Raw genomic sequence first — 16265 nt, 5'->3', positions numbered from 1 at the left:
TAAGCAGTCTTGTCCTTCTATTGTACCTTCCATTTAAACTTCAGCTCTGAATCAGTCAAGATTTCATCTCTCTATCCCTACACCCAAGATGTTGTGCATTATTGGAGAAAATCAAGTAGATTGGTACCACTACAAAATCAGGCTCCCTGAACTTATATGGGCTTTTAACTTTTCAGTAATCTTTGTATATGTTCTTAGCTTCCATACCTACCATACTAATGGCTATACCATACAGCCCTACCATGACACTCATCCCCTCATTTTGAGAAGGGAATTATGCCTTCTACTTGGATGCAATCTCAAAAACAACAGAATGATCTCTGTTCATTTCCAAGGCAGACCATTCAATATCAGAGTAATCCAAGTCTATGCCCCAACCAGTAAAACTGAAGAAGCTGAAGTTGAATGGTTCTATGAAGACCTACAAGACCTTTTAGAACTAACACCCAAAAAAGATGTGCTTTTCATTATAGGGGACTGGAATGCAAAAGTAGGAAGTCAAGAAACACCTGGAGTAACAGGCAAATTTGGCCTTGGAATATGGAATGAAGCAGGGCAAAGACTAATAGAGTTTTGCCAAGAAAACGCACTGGTCATAACAAATACCCTTTTCCAACAACACAAGAGAAGACTCTATACATGGACACCACCAGATGGTCAACACTGAAATCAGATTGATTATATTCTTTGCAGCCAAAGATGGAGAAGCTCTATACAGTCAACAAAAACAAGACCAGGAGCTGACTGTGGCTCAGATCATGAACTCCTTATTGCCAAATTCAGACTGAAATTGAAGAAAGTAGGGAAAACCACTAGACCATTCAGGTATGACCTAAATCAAATACTTTATGATTATACAGTGGAAGTAAGAAATAGATTTAAGGGCCTAGATCTGATAGATAGAGTGCCTGATGAACTATGGAATGAGGTTCGTGACATTGTACAGGAGACAGGGATCAAGACCATCCCCATGGAAAAGAAATGCAAAAAAGCAAAATGGCTGTCTGGGGAGGCCTTACAAATAGCTGTGAAAAGAAGAGAAGAGAAAAGCAAAGGAGAAAAGGAAAGATATTAGCATCTGAATGCAGAGTTCCAAAGAATAGCAAGAAGAGATAAGAAAGCCTTCCTCAGTGATCAATGCAAAGAAATAGAGGAAAACAACAGAATGGGAAAGACTAGAGATCTCTTCAAGAAAATTAGAGATACCAAGGGAACATTTCATGCAAAGGTGGGCTCGATAAATGACAGAAATCGTATGGACCTAACAGAAGCAGAAGATATTAAGAAGAGATGGCAAGAATACACAGAAGAACTGTACAAAAAAGATCTTCACAACCCAGATAATCACGATGCTGTGATCACTGACCTAGAGCCAGACATCCTGGAATGTGAAGTCAAGTGGGCCTTAGAAAGCATTACTACAAACAAAGCTAGTGGAGGTGATGGAATTCCAGTTGAGCTACTTCAAAACCTGAAAGATGATGCTATGAAAGTGCTGCACTCAATATGCCAGCAAATTTGGAAAACTCAGCAGTGGCCACAGGACTGGAAAAGGTCAGTTTTCATTCCAATCCCAAAGAAAGGCAATGCCAAAGAATGCTCAAACTACCGCACAATTGCACTCATCTCACACGCTAGTAAAGTAATGCTCAAAATTCCCCCACTACTAAAGTAATGCTCAAAATTCTCCAAGCCAAGCTTCAGCAATACGTGAACTGTAAACTTCCAGATGTTCAAACTGGTTTTAGAAAAGGCAGAGGAACCAGAGATCAAATTGCCAACATCCGCTGGATCATCGAAAAAGCAAGAGAGTTCCAGAGAAACATCTATTTCTGCTTTATTGACTATGCCAAAGCCTTTGACTGTGTGGATCACAATAAACTGTGGACAATTCTGAAAGAGATGACCTGACCAGACCACCTGACCTGCTTCTTGAGAAACCTATATGCAGGTCAGGAAGCAACAGTTAGAACTGGACATGGAACAACAGACTGGTTCCAAATAAGAAAAGGAGTACGTCAAGGCTGTATATTGTCACCCTGCTTATTTAACTTATATGCAGAGTACATCATGAGAAATGCTGGGCTGGAAGAAGCACAAGCTGGAATCAAGATTGCCGGGAGAAATATCAATAACCTCAGATATGCAGATGACACCACCCTTATGGCAGAAAGTGAAGAGGAACTCAAAAGCCTCTTGATGAAAGTGAAAGAGGAGAATGAAAAAGTTGGCTTAAAGCTCAACATTCAGAAAATTAAGATCATGGCATCTGGTCCCATCACTTCATGGGAAATAGGTGGGGAAACAGTGGAAACAGTGGCTGACTTTATTTTGGGGGGCTCCAAAATCACTGCAGATGGTGATTGCAGCCATGAAATTAAAAGATGTCTACTCCTTGGAAGGAAAGTTATGACCAACCTAGATAGCATTTTACAAAGCAGAGACATTACTTTGCCAACAAAGGTCTGTCTAGTCAAGGCTATGGTTTTTCCAGTAGTCATGCATGGATATGAGAGTTGGACTGTGAAGAAAGCTGAGCGCCGAAGAATTGATGCTTTTGAACTGTGGTGTTGGAGAAGACTCTTGAGAGTCTCTTCGACTGCAAGGAGATCCAACCAGTCCATCGTAAAGGAGATCAGTCCTGGGTGTTCATTGGAAGGACTGATGCTGAATCTGAAACTCCAACATTTTGGCCACCTGATGCGAAGAGTTGACTCATTGGAAAAGACCCTGATGCTGGGAGGGATTGGGGGCAGAAGGAGAAGAGGATGACAGAGGATGAGATGTTTGGACGGCATCACCAACTCGATGAACATGAGTTTGGGTAAACTCCGGGAGTTGGTGATGGACAGGGAGGCCTGGCGTGCTGCGATTCATGCGGTCGCAAAGAGTCGGACAGGACTGAGCAACTGGACTGAACTGAACAAATTATAAAAGAGAAATAGTACTAACTTCCTTCTTATTATCACCAAAACTACTGTCATATAAAGTCAAGCAAACAAAAACATGAACTTATTAAACATTACTATATCACACCTTTGAGAACTCTACAGTTGACAAAAGTTCATGAATAGAGTGTAGAATTTATATGAACTGGAATTAGCTATTCTTAAACCAACTATGTCTACCAAAAATAAACGGTACATGTAGGTATAATAAATTTTAATATATTTTTTCAAAATATAACAAATAATGTAAGTAATTTAAATATAATTGAGAAGCATGAGTGAATCTACGAAACAGGTAGTATACAATAAGACCTCTTTTTCTTACACAGCAAGTAGAAAGGAAAAAATTTCCTATCATAGTGAAATATCATCTCTTGCTGTCTAGTTATATACAAAATTTTTGGCTAAAGGAAAGGTAAAATCTACCATAATTTTTCGCAAAGTAAAATGAACTACACAGAACTGGTGTGTTTCATTACTTTAGCATTAGGTTTTTAATCCATTTTATTATTTTATATAATAAATTCAGAATTTCCCTGCTTATAATCACACAGCATACACACACACCAGAAATAGTGCCCATGGCTCAAACTTTCTGATTTCCTAGACTTAGAAAAATAATCCTTGTTCACGGGCCTTTAATTTATTTTTATGGCAGTAAAATATATGACCTAAAAATAGATACGAAAATATACTGAAAAAAAAACTTTTCGTATTTCTCTTTTCTTCCCCCAACAGGTTTGACACTGATTGTCTTACATTCAAACAAAAGAAAAGACTTTCTGGAATCCGAAGGTGTTTTAAACAGGTGAAAATGTACTTGTTCATCTATGGGTAACAGACATACCAGATCCATAGGAAAAGCACAATTTCTCCTAGAACTTAAAAAAAAAAAGTTTAATAACACCTGGAATTAATGTATGCCTTTACCCTCTTCCTGAAAAAATTCCTTAACTAAGTTCATTGCCTTATGTATTATTGTTGTCCAGAATTTTTGCTTAATCTTTTTTTAATATCTCCAGATTATCATTTCTATTGTTAGTGTCGGTACAAGGAGTACCTCTTTAGACCTACCCTTATTTTTAACCAGTGTTTTTGTTCAGCATTACTTCTTACATTTTCTTCCTTCTTTTTGAGTTTCCTTCTCCTGTAGTACATCTTTTAGAAATTCTTTCAGTGAGAGCCTACTAATAATAAATTTAGTGTTGCTTGTCTAAAAATGTTTTTACTTTGCCTTACTTTATGTAGAAATTATTTCTAGATAGAAAGCAGCGGTAGAGAATTTTAATTATAGTAAATGCTATGTTGTATGAAATTTGAAGATGGGAAAGATAAACTCAAGATATTTAAGTATCCATCATTTGGTTGTTAAACTATTTATGAAGCCCATTGAGGAAAAAAAAAAAACATTTCAAAGTTGTCAGGTAATATTCTACTGTTAATATATAGATTATCAAAGATTAAAATCTCCCATCTGTAAGAAAATGAGATTGATTTCTCATGGTGATTTGTGTATTATTGATAAGAATCAGATAATAAAATAGGGTCCTTTGCATTTGAGGATGTGAAAAAAGTCCATGGTTTTTTTATATTCTTTTTATATATTTTATATATAAATATTTTTTATATTTTTTTAAAAGTATGACCATCAAAAAGAAAGATGAAAAGACATTAGCACAATTGGAGAACAAATCAACAGGAAATACATGTGTCTTTCCAAGATAAGTGGGCATAGATTAGAGAAGAATTTCTATAAAATAGCCAAAGCAGTCGTCTTTTCGCATTCCAAGGGTACAATGATACAAGTCTAATTCTCTTTTCTCGGCTTTCTTTTGTCTTTAGTACAAGTTTCTGTGTAGTTGCACCCAATCAGTACATTGGAGCAGATTTCCCCTGGAGTAATTTCTCATTTGTGGTGGAATATAATTTTGTAGAAAACTCTTGTTGGACTGAACATTGTGAAAAATTGAATATTCCTTACATGGCCTTTAAAGTGATTCTTCCAGACACAGTTTTAAAGAGTAAGAATATAATTTAAATTCTTTTTTTTTGCTCCATGACCATAAAAATTTTCTGTTTTTTTTAATTTCTTATTTATGGAAAGAGAATAAGCTATAGCATTAGAAGACTAGAGTTCAAGCTCTAACTTCACCATCATCTGTGTGACCTTGAACAAAGACTTTAACTATCTCTGACCTCATATTCCTCTTTTGAAACTAACCTTTACTGATTCCATTTGTGTTCATTGCTTTAACTTCTAAATTTTACTTATAATAACACAATTTAATTATGTCTAATCTTAATCACGACTGAGCGACCGAACTGAACTGAATCTTAATCTGACTTTTATGCAACAGTATTTTTACTGAATTTCAGGGAAAATATGTAATAGTATGTTGACTGACACAGAGAACTTTTAATATGCAACAAAAACTGTGCACAAATGCTTGGAAAAGAGTCTAAACCACTTTACATAGCATTAGGTTTCTTTGTGTTTCTCAGTAGTGCTTCACATGATTAAGGTTGTGAATTCTCAGATCCACTACATGAAAAACCCTATATGTGTTTAGTCACAGTGCTCCTCTCTTTCAAAACTTGCCGTAAGTTACTTTCCACCCACCTCGAGTAGGAAATTTTAATTCTGAGACATTGCAACTCAATTCTAAAAATACAGTCACCGTAATTATTACTTTGGAATCCTTGATATACAGAATTAAGTGTTGCTGTTCAGTTGCTAAGTCATGTCCTACTCTTTTAGAATTTGTGAACATCATTAAATGATTAAAACATGGGTCCAAGAAAGGATAATACATAAGCATTCACCTTTGAACTTAAATTATTCAAACAATTCCTTATTTGGGTCATTTACAATGCTTTGATTTTCTACTATTATACCATAAGATTTATAGGAATTTATGTATCTTATATATCTTTATGTATTTGTTCTCAGAAGTAAAAACTCTAAGGTAAAATGAGTTTCTGGGTCAAAGGTGTACACACGTTTATATATTGCTAATATCTTTGCAGAAATTCTATCCCAGTTTATATCTATGCAGAAAGTATGAGAGGATCTTTTCCCTCATGTTTTTACTTTGAGTAGGTATTATTAATCTTTTAAATTTCTGAGAGGATTAGAGATGGATAATGTTTTACAGTTGTGTTAATTTGCATTTCTTTGATTATCTGTATCATTTCATAAGTGAATTGATCTTGCATAGCCATTCTTCTGTAAACTGCCTGTTTATGTCCTTCATCCACTTATCTATTGAGGCATATAATTTTTGTCCTATTCATCTATAACACTTATGGATTATTGTACATACTTTAAATTTTGATATAAATCAGTATATATATTTATACAGGAAATGTCCAATAAATACTAATTGAATAAGGCAGATACTAATATTCAGGCAGAGTATGATCCTATTTTTTCCTTTATTTTTTCAAGTGCATGTACATGTATAAGTATAGACAAGTAAAATATATGAAAATAGTTTGGAAGTATATATTGAACTCTGTTCTTAGTATATAGTAGTTTTAATAAGTAATAAATGTTTTATTTCTGGATAGTAGAATAACATGGAGAAGGAAATGGCAACCCACTCCAGTATTCTTGCCTAGAGAATCCCGTGGACAGAGGAGCCTGGTAAGCTGCTGTCCATGGGGTCACACAGAGTCGGACACAACTGAGGTGAATTAGCAAGCATGCATGCATTGGAGAAGGAAATGGCAACCCACTCCAGTATTCTTGCCTGGAGAATCCCAGGGACAGAGAAGCCTGGTGGGCTGCCGTCTATGGGGTCGCACAGAGTTGGACCCGACTGAAGCGACTTAGCAGCGGCACCAGCAGTAGAATAACATGTGGTTTTTATTTTATTCTTCAGGCCTTTATTCTGAATTCATATTTTTTCAATGAACATGTTTTATTTTTATACTACTCCTTGAATATACGTCTGTTATTCTCATGTTTAGTAAAAAGAGGAAGAACAGAGGGAGGAGAAAAAAGAGACATATTGATCATGTTTTTCATATTTAGGAAGCAGCTTGCTTGATAGTTTTGGTGGTTTTCTCTTGGAAATTCAGATTCCATATATGTTTTTTGCATCTGAAGGACTTCTTAATACTCCAGAAATACTACAGTTGTTAGAATCCAAGTAAGTTATTGATTCCATAACTTTACGAAGATATATATATACCCTAATGGACTAAATATTATGTTATAATGTGGCACTATTTCTTTCTGATTCAGGCCTGGAATTACATCACACAAGATAGTTTTCCATAGAGTTTATGTCAATTTATACTTCTCTCCCTATAGCATACCATCATACATATTGAATATTGTCTTTTTTGGTATATATCAATTTTGTAGAGAAATAATATTTATTTCAATTCATATTTTAATTGTATTTCTACTGTTACCAACAAATATGAATATTTTATGTTGGGGGTGGTTTCTGCGAACTGCATGGTCATATCTTTGGGTCACTGATATTGAGAATGAGTATTCTGATTTAGAGGACTTTAAATACTGCTTAGGGACTCCCCTGGTGGTCTAGTGGTTAGGACTTTGCTTTCCAATGCAGGAGGTGCTGGTTCAATCCCTAGCTGGGGAGCTAAGATCCCTCATGCCTCACTGCCAAAAAAAGCAAAGCATAAAACAGAAGTATAACTGTAACCAATTCAATAAAGACTTAAAAAAAATACTGCCTTGGAATCAAGATTATGAAGTTCTGAATGAATTCTCGAGTTTTTAGGCCTTCCAACTGATATAAAAACTTTATCATAGCATATAAGTTGTCACAGAAAGATTAGACATTGGGCTCTCTATATCAAGGAAGGATATGCTGTGACCTTAGTTAAAATGCAGATCTATTTTCCATGCTTTTGTTTTTGTATCTCAAGACTGTGGGGCATTCAAGAAAACTATGAGCTTTTAGGAGGAAGAAAATAAAATTCTGATAAATGTAGAATGTTTTGATTTAATGAATTATTACTTATGGAGACAGAATAAATTGATCAAGATGTTTATAATAGGGGGATTCCCTGGTCGTCCAGTGGTTAGGACTCCCTGCTCTCACTACCTAGGGCTGGGTTCAGTCCTTAGTGGGAGAACTAAAATCCCACAAGCTGTGCAGGCACTGACAAAGGCACAGCCCCCCAAAACCCCAAAACCAAGCAAACACAAAAGACATTTATAATAGTATCATATACAGTAATATTTGGCAAAATACATAAGGCAGCACATATCTCAACTAATCTGTCATAGACTGAATAATTCATAGTCTATATAATTCATAGTCTGAATTATTCATAAACTCAAGTTTATAAAGTAGAATAAATTGACGTATGAAATTTGCAAAGTCATTCAAATAGTCTGATATGCCAGAGGACAATCTAGTTTTTCTTAAAGAATTTTTCTTAGCCATATGTCACCCCAAAATACTGTATTTTACAGCTATAACATCACACTAGTGGAGAGATGCTGCAGCGAGTCACTGAAACTCTTTGGAGGTACAGAGCATTATGTGGTGATGACAATTGATGAGCACTCTGCTGTAATTTTGCAGGTAAAACTATACAGTAAAAAAATGTAAATCAAATGTATTAAAATGTATGTGTAACCATGTAAACATTATCAGAGACTATAGTTGGAAGAGCTTCAGTTCAGTTCAGTCGCTCAGTCGTGTCCGACTCTTTGCGACCCCATGAATTGCAGCACGGGAGAAGGCAATGGCACCCCACTCCAGTACTCTCGCCTGGAAAATCCCATGGACGGAGGAGCCTGGTGGGCTTCAGTCCATGAGGTCGCTAAGAGTCGGATATGACTGAGCGACTTCACTTTCACTTTTCCCTTTCATGCATTGGAGGAGGAAATGGCAACCCACTCCAGTGGGACCAGATGCCATGATCTTCGTTTTAACTACACTCTATTCATGATTTCTTCCAAAACTTTGCAAAAGGGCCATAAGTGCTAAAATCATCACTGTGAGAAATGGCTATTACCAGCCTTTTTCAATACCTTATAATTTTTAACATACTTTAAGAAGGCAGAGCAAATAGAAACTCTTTAATATTATGTCAGTTCAGTTCAGTTGCTCAGTCATGTCTGACTATTTGTAACCCCATGGACTGCAGCACGCCAGGCTTCCCTGTCTATCACCAACTCCCGGAGTTTGCTTAAACTCGTGTCCAGCTAGTGATGCCATTCAACCATTTTATCCTCTGTTGTCCCCTTCTCCTCCTGCCTTCAATCTTTCCCAGCACCAGTCTTTTCTAATGAGTCAGTTCTTTGCATCAGGTGGCCAAAGTATTAGAGCTTCAGCTTCAGCATCAGTCCTTCCAATGAATATTCAGGACTGATTTCCTTTAGGATTGATTAGTTTGATCTCCTTGCAGTCCAGGGGACTCTCAAGAGTCTTCTCCAGCACCACAGTTCAAAAGCATCAATTCTTCGGCACTCAGCTTTCTTTATGGTCCAACTCTCACATCCATACATGACTATGGGAAAAACCACAGCTTTGACTAGATGGACCGTTGTCGGCAAAGTAATGTCTCTGCTTTTTAATATGCTGTCTAAGTTTGTCATAGCCTTTCTTTCAAGGAGCAAGCACCTTTTAATTGCATGGTTGCAGACAGCATCTGCAGTGATTTTGGAGCCCAAGAAAAGAAAGTCTGTGATTGTTTCCATTGTTTCCCCATCTGTTTGCCATGAAGTGATGGGACTGGATGCCATGATCTTAGTTTTTTGAATGTTAAGTTTTAAGCCAGATTTTTCACTCTCCTCTATCACTTTCATCAAGAGGCTCTTTAGTTCTTCGCTTTCTGCCATAAGGATGGTGTCATCTGCATATCTGAGGTTATTGATATTTCTCCCTGCAATCTTGATTCCAGCTTTTTTAACATACTTTAAGAAGATAGAGCAAATATAAAATCTTTAATATTATGTACTGACCTATTTTAAAATACATTTATAGAATAATTATAGTGTTAAAACTTTTAAAAATCAAATTCTAGCCACTGTTTCTTAAAAGGAAGTAACATACTAGTCTGTAACTGATAATATGAGATTTCCTCTAAAGTGGGGATTGACTATAAATAAGGCAGTTTTTTAAAAGAGAGAGAAGATTTCTTTAAAAATTCATATATTTTTTAATTTAAGGTATATGAATCTCCCTGATATGTTTGCTTGATTGGAATGCAAATTACAATTAATTTAATAGTGTGGGATTGGAGAGCAGAAACCAGTTTGATGGTATGGAGTATACATTAAGGTAGAAGTCTGATGACAAGCAAATATAATAATGTAAGAATTATATGACAGAAACAAAAAACTGTTAGAAGAGTTCTTATAGGATATTGTGTCTTACATATTTAAATTTCTTAAATAACAATTATTTGTGGGAGGGATATCCTGTTTGGGAAAAATTTTAATCCTCGTTTACATTACATAATTTACTGTTAGAGTAAAACACTTTCTGAATTATTTGTTCTATCAAAAATTAATTTTGTTAAAGGAGATAAGGGATTCTAGATCATCAGCAAAAATTCCAATAAATCTATTAGCTGCATTTTCATCTTCCTTAAATAAGTATTCAGTACAGATCATCCCACAGGGTTTTGTCCTTAAGAGTAGTCAGATCCCAGTCTACAGAGGATTTTGCCCAAATAGGAGCACTCTGTAGGCTGCTTTCTTCCTGTCTAGGACTTTGGGAGGTTCATGAACCTTCCTAGCTGAGGCCGTCATTAACGGTTTTACATCTATTGTAGCTTTTCCCCTACTGCTTTCAGTATGACTTTCATTTTTCCATAAAAAGCCCATACCCATGCTTCTTCTCAAGTTATAATTTATATATTATAGGTTCTTGAAATATAATAACAATAATTTTATAAGAACTGGTCAACCTAGTGAATATTTTTATTTATTTTCTGGTAGGACCTAGAAGAATTAAACTGTGAGAAGGCATCAGACAATATCATTATGAGACTGATGGCATTATCATTCCAGTACAGCTATTGTTGGATAATTTTATATGCCAAAAAGCCATTAAACTCAGAGTAAGTAACACTTCTCCATCCAAAGTCACATATATATCTGTTAAGTTATTCAGTCTTCTTCTTTGAACAAAAGTAGCTATGTCAATTTTCCTCTTGTTCACCTAGTTTGCTCTAAGTAAGGGATTCTCAAGGTGGAAGCAAGTCCATAGGAAGACAAATCAGAATTTTGGAGATGATCTATTTCCCCTGGAAATAGAACAAATCATCTTCCCCTCCTTTTCCTCACTAAGAATTTGTTGTCTTAAGTGTTTCACTTTTTGTTCATTTTTAATTCTGGACTCATCTGTTATTGTTGCTAAGTCGCTTCAGTCGTGTCCAACTCTGTGTGACTCCCATGGACTGCAGCCTACCAGGCTTCTCCGTCCCTGGGATTCTCCAGGCAAGAACACTGGAGTGGGTTGCCATTTCCTTCTCCAAAGCATGAAAGTGGAAAGTGAAAGTGAAGTCGCTCAGTCATGTCCGACTCTTATCGACCCCATGGACTGCAGCCTACCAGGCTCCTCCATCCATGGGATTTTCCAGGCCACAGTACTGGAGTGGGGTGCCATTGCCTTCTCCCATCTGTTATTAGGTTGGTGCAAAAGTAAAATTGCAGTTGGTGCAACAGTAATTGAGGTCCAAAAATAATTGCAGTTGACTTTTGCACCAACCTGTTACTTTTGTTCCAGACGCAATTATTATCACTTTTGCACCAACCGCAATTACTTTTGAACCACAATTACTTTTGCACCAACTGCTTAACCTCAATTTCTTCTGCACCAACAGCAATTACTTTTGCACCAATCTAACAAGTCATTCTTAAATCACTCCTCCCTAAAAATCGTGTGAAAATACACTAACTAGCATCTTACTATACTTTCTTCCACTGATGCTCTTAACTGAAAAATTACCCCCAAAACCCATGCCAAGACACTGGCTCTAGTTACCATCATGTGTCTCTCCTTTCCCTCATTCTGAGTTTTATGAATGTACTGCTTTCACTTTCTCCTTTTACTCTTTGAAATCTAGCTTTTGTCTCTACCTCTATACTGATCTCTCTCTCTCAGAGGTCACTCATTATTTGTGGCTTTTTGATGATCAGCTCCAAAAATATTTCCACTTCACTGCCCTGAAGTATTTAAGACTATTGTCAGTGCCTTCTGTCTCAAAACTCTTCGGTTCCATGGCACTTGCATGTTTCTGATCTTCTATCTCACCATTTCTTCTCTGACTTTACCTCTTCTGCTTCCTTGTCCCAGTCTCGAAATAGATCTGAAATCTCTTTTTTTCCTTCTATTTTGTCCATTAGAAATCTTATCCTCTCGATAGCTTTAGTCAACATCTTTCTGCATATAATTACTGTATTTGTATCTGCAGCTGTAGTCTCTCTTTGAAATCTCTGACATGTGTCTCTAACTTTACATATTATATTTCCATTCTGATATTCCACAGGCTCTCAAATTTTACATAGTATGAATTCACTATATTCTCTATTCCTGCCCAAAAAGTATCTGCTCTTTTCTTTCCTTTAGCTATTTATGACCATTGCCTCCCTTTTAGTCACCAAGACTGGAAAACAAATGCTATAGATTCAACCAGAGTACTTTCTCTTTCATCTGTCCCCTCACTCTATCTGTATTACAAACATTTTGATTCAGATTCTCATTATTTTATGTGGACAATTATAACAAACTACCAATGGTTTCCCCACCTCCAGATGGCTCTCAGTGTTACTCTCCATAAGCCGTCATACACACAATTAATATTCCCACAACCAGGCTCATATTATTTCGCCCTGATAAAATACCTTCAATGATTTCCCCATTATTTACTGAATACATAGACCATTCACCCCAATATTCAAAATCTTCAGAATATAATCCCAACCTATATTTTCAGGCGTACTTTTCACTGCTTTCTATTTCAATCAGAAGTTCTGCTCATTGGCTTGCAAACAGGGTCCTTGCTTTCCTACTTCTAATTTTATTCATACAGTTCTATCTTTCTACAATATTCCCTGTATATGCATGCACACGCCATCCTGTCCAACTCTTTGTGACCCCATGGACTGTAACCCACCAGGCTCCTCTCTCCATGGAATTTTCCAGACAAGAATACTGGAGCAGGTTGACATTTCCTTCTCCAGGGGATCTTCTCAGCCCAGGGATCAAACCCGTGTGTCTTGCAACTCCTGCTTGGCAGATGGGTTCTTTACCAGGTTAGTCACTGGGGAAACTCCCACCATCGTCCCTACTTCCTCCAACTATTTCATCTGGTGAAACTGGGCCCGTTTTTTAAAGACTAATCTACTTTTTCTATTCGACCTTTCTTCAGTATCCTCCACTCATGCATACAGATCAATATTTAGTTGTAAACTTTCCATCCTTCAAACTCCTTGCTCCCTGTTTTTTCCTCATCTTTGATATTTATCATGTTTAGTTTTATATTATCATTTTGGAGCCCTTGCCCTATAGCACTGACCACGTTGCTTTCACATGATAGATTCTTGGTAAATACTTCTTGATTGAATGAATGAATCTTTCCAATTAAACTGCACACTAGTCATTCACTTTTCTAATCCCTACAATACTACGTAACCAATACCACATCAGTCATAGTAGAAGTTTCAAAAATATTCTTTAGTTATTAGATAAGGCACAGATATCTTATTTAACATTCTTGTTTGACTCCATTTTTGCTTATCTTACTGTACCAAGCTCTTCATATACAGCTATTATCATGTGGGGAGAAGTGTAAGTCAGAATGTAAGAATATGAACAACTTGGTTCTTATTCCTTCTTCTATAAACAATAATCTCTAGCACTCATTTAACCTAGTTTTTCCTTTCTACCAGAACTGAAAAATTAAAATAATTATTCAGGTCTCAAATCTTCACTTTGAAGATTAATAAAGGCTATAATGCATTTTAAGTTTTATCAAGAACTTGGAGGTATTCTGGATAAACAATTGATTTGAAATTTTTTTAAGTTGTTTTTAGATTGGTATCCACCTAGAGATGCAAATGTAGTACAAGAGATGATAAGAGGAGATTTCCACTTATTTTTATCCAGATTTTCATGAAAAAATTAATTAAGTATAGTCTGAGATAGATTTATGTTCAGGATGTGAAGAATTATCACTTATTCACAGTAATATATTATTCTAAAATGTAGTTCTTTCCAGACTTTTAGGTATCTCAGTTCTATATTTCTAGAAGATTGGAACATTTTAAAAGTATTTTAATTAACTGACCGAATGAGGAAAATTGAAACTACAAAATAAATTGTTCCAGTTATCACTACCTTAGTCATTCATGCCATTAGTTCTTGCTTGAGAAAAAGTGCTAGGAATCCCCAAGACAACTCCCAAGTTTGGTGCTTTGTTAGGAGTATTCATAGCACTGAGCATATTCTTGTGCTCATGGCTATGATTTATTACAGTGAACAGTTACAAAGCAAATTCAGCAAAGGGGGAAAGGGCATGGAGCAAATTCCAGGGTAAACTAGGAGGAAGCTTCCAAGAGTCCTCTCCTAGTAGAGTCACACAGAACATGCTTAATTTTCCCAGCAACGAGTTGTGCCCACACTTGTGAAATGTTGTCTATCAGGAATCTCACCAGACACTGAGTGCCCAGGGCATTTATTAAGAGCTAGTCACAAATACAAACTCTAGACTCCAAAAAGAAAGCAAGTGTTCAATAGAAACCACATTGTTCATACAAACAGTTTAGGCACAGTGAGCCAGGCTCTCTTATCAGCCACTCTTATGAAAACAGCTTGCCTGGAAAAGAAGCCAGCAGATGAAGGAAGAGGCAGGAAATTAAGAAAGCCATTGCCTCAGTGACGTGGTTTGAATTCCTGGGTCCAACAATGTCTTCTCCTGGACCCATAGTGTTATGAACCAATAAATTTCTTTTTTGTTGCTTGGAGTACTTAAAGTGGATAAAGGTAATAGAAATATTCACTCACAGCTCAAGAGTCACATCTGACCTGCTTAATAACTATAGAAGGAAAAAAGGGGTGTTTTTAAGAATTATTGAGATATAACTGATTTATAAGATTGTGTAAGTTTAAGGAGTACAATCTGTTGATTTGATATATTTATATGTTGTTTTGTTGCTGTCGTTTAGTCGTTGAGTCGTGTCTGACTTTTTGCGACCCAATGAACTGTAGCCTCACAGGCTCCTCTGTCAGTGGGATTCTCCAGGCAAGAATACCGCAGTGGGTAGCCATTCCCTTCTCCAGGGTATCTTCCCAACCCAGAGATCAAACCCAGGTCTCCCACACTGCAGGCAGATTCCTTGCCATCTGAGCCACTGGAGAAGCCCCTGTATTTATATACTGCAATATAATTATAATTATCACCTTGGTGTTAGTTAACACTTCTATCACGTCACATAATGATCATTTTAAAGAGTGTTTTTTTTCCCCCAACAGTTCAGGGAAAAGCCTCAGGGAGAAATCGAGTTATTCTTACTTTGGTCATGTGTTCATATCTGAACCTGATACTTTGGCCAGGAAGATAAAGTATTCTATTTGGCTAGGTTTCAATCACATAGCCATCCCTGGGGCCAGTAAGAGGATAAGTTAAACTTCTCCCCACCCCGCCCCCACCCCCCACACAGAGCATTCTCTAGATTTAACAGTACTATTGAAGAAAGGAGGTGGAATTGTTTTTACAAAAGAGTGCTGAGTGGACAAAAAATATGACATTATGACATGTGGAAAATAAAATAAATTTTTAATAAGTACAATCAGACATCAAATGAGTAGAATATAATAACATATATATATATATATATATATATATATTTTAGGTACCATCTTACAGAAAAGACTCTTCATCACCTAGCACTGATTTATGCAGCTTTGGTTTCATCTGGGCTAAAATCAGAAGAACTGGATGTAAAGGTATTCTTTTTCTATGTTTGTTCATGAGTATTTTTCATAAACCAAAATTATAATGAAACTCAACTGCCCTGTGAGAAGAAACATTAAATGGGTAAACTAAAAAAATATTGAAAGCCATATAAAGAACGGTTTTCAAATTAACATATATTCTTTAAACTTAAATTTCTACTCTAAAAGCCTTTAATGAATTTAAATTCATAATTTGTCTCTACCTCTGAGATTTTTTGGAAACATGTCAGAATATGAATAAAAATAAATATCCCTTGATCAAAAATATTCACTTATGGAAGATATACTGTTTATATCTACTATAAAATAGAAATTTTATGACATATGAATAGAGGAATACCTTGGTGATCTCTAATCAATC

General features: G+C 36.2%; 1 protein-coding gene across 1 annotated transcript in view; it reads left to right on the top strand.

The window, feature by feature from the left end:
* Positions 1–16265, top strand: part of SHOC1 (shortage in chiasmata 1) — a 78180-nt gene that overhangs the window by 46286 nt on the left and 15629 nt on the right. Inside the window, exons 17-22 of the mRNA XM_027550241.1 lie at positions 3687–3756; positions 4791–4969; positions 6985–7102; positions 8407–8518; positions 10885–11006; positions 15802–15895. Coding sequence (XP_027406042.1) covers positions 3687–3756; positions 4791–4969; positions 6985–7102; positions 8407–8518; positions 10885–11006; positions 15802–15895 — 695 coding nt within the window. The remainder of the gene's footprint in view (positions 1–3686; positions 3757–4790; positions 4970–6984; positions 7103–8406; positions 8519–10884; positions 11007–15801; positions 15896–16265) is intronic.

This window comes from Bos indicus x Bos taurus, chromosome 8 (assembly GCF_003369695.1).
Source record: "Bos indicus x Bos taurus breed Angus x Brahman F1 hybrid chromosome 8, Bos_hybrid_MaternalHap_v2.0, whole genome shotgun sequence".
NCBI classification, from domain to species: domain Eukaryota; kingdom Metazoa; phylum Chordata; class Mammalia; order Artiodactyla; family Bovidae; genus Bos; species Bos indicus x Bos taurus.
This window is presented reverse-complemented; position numbering and strand designations above follow the sequence as displayed.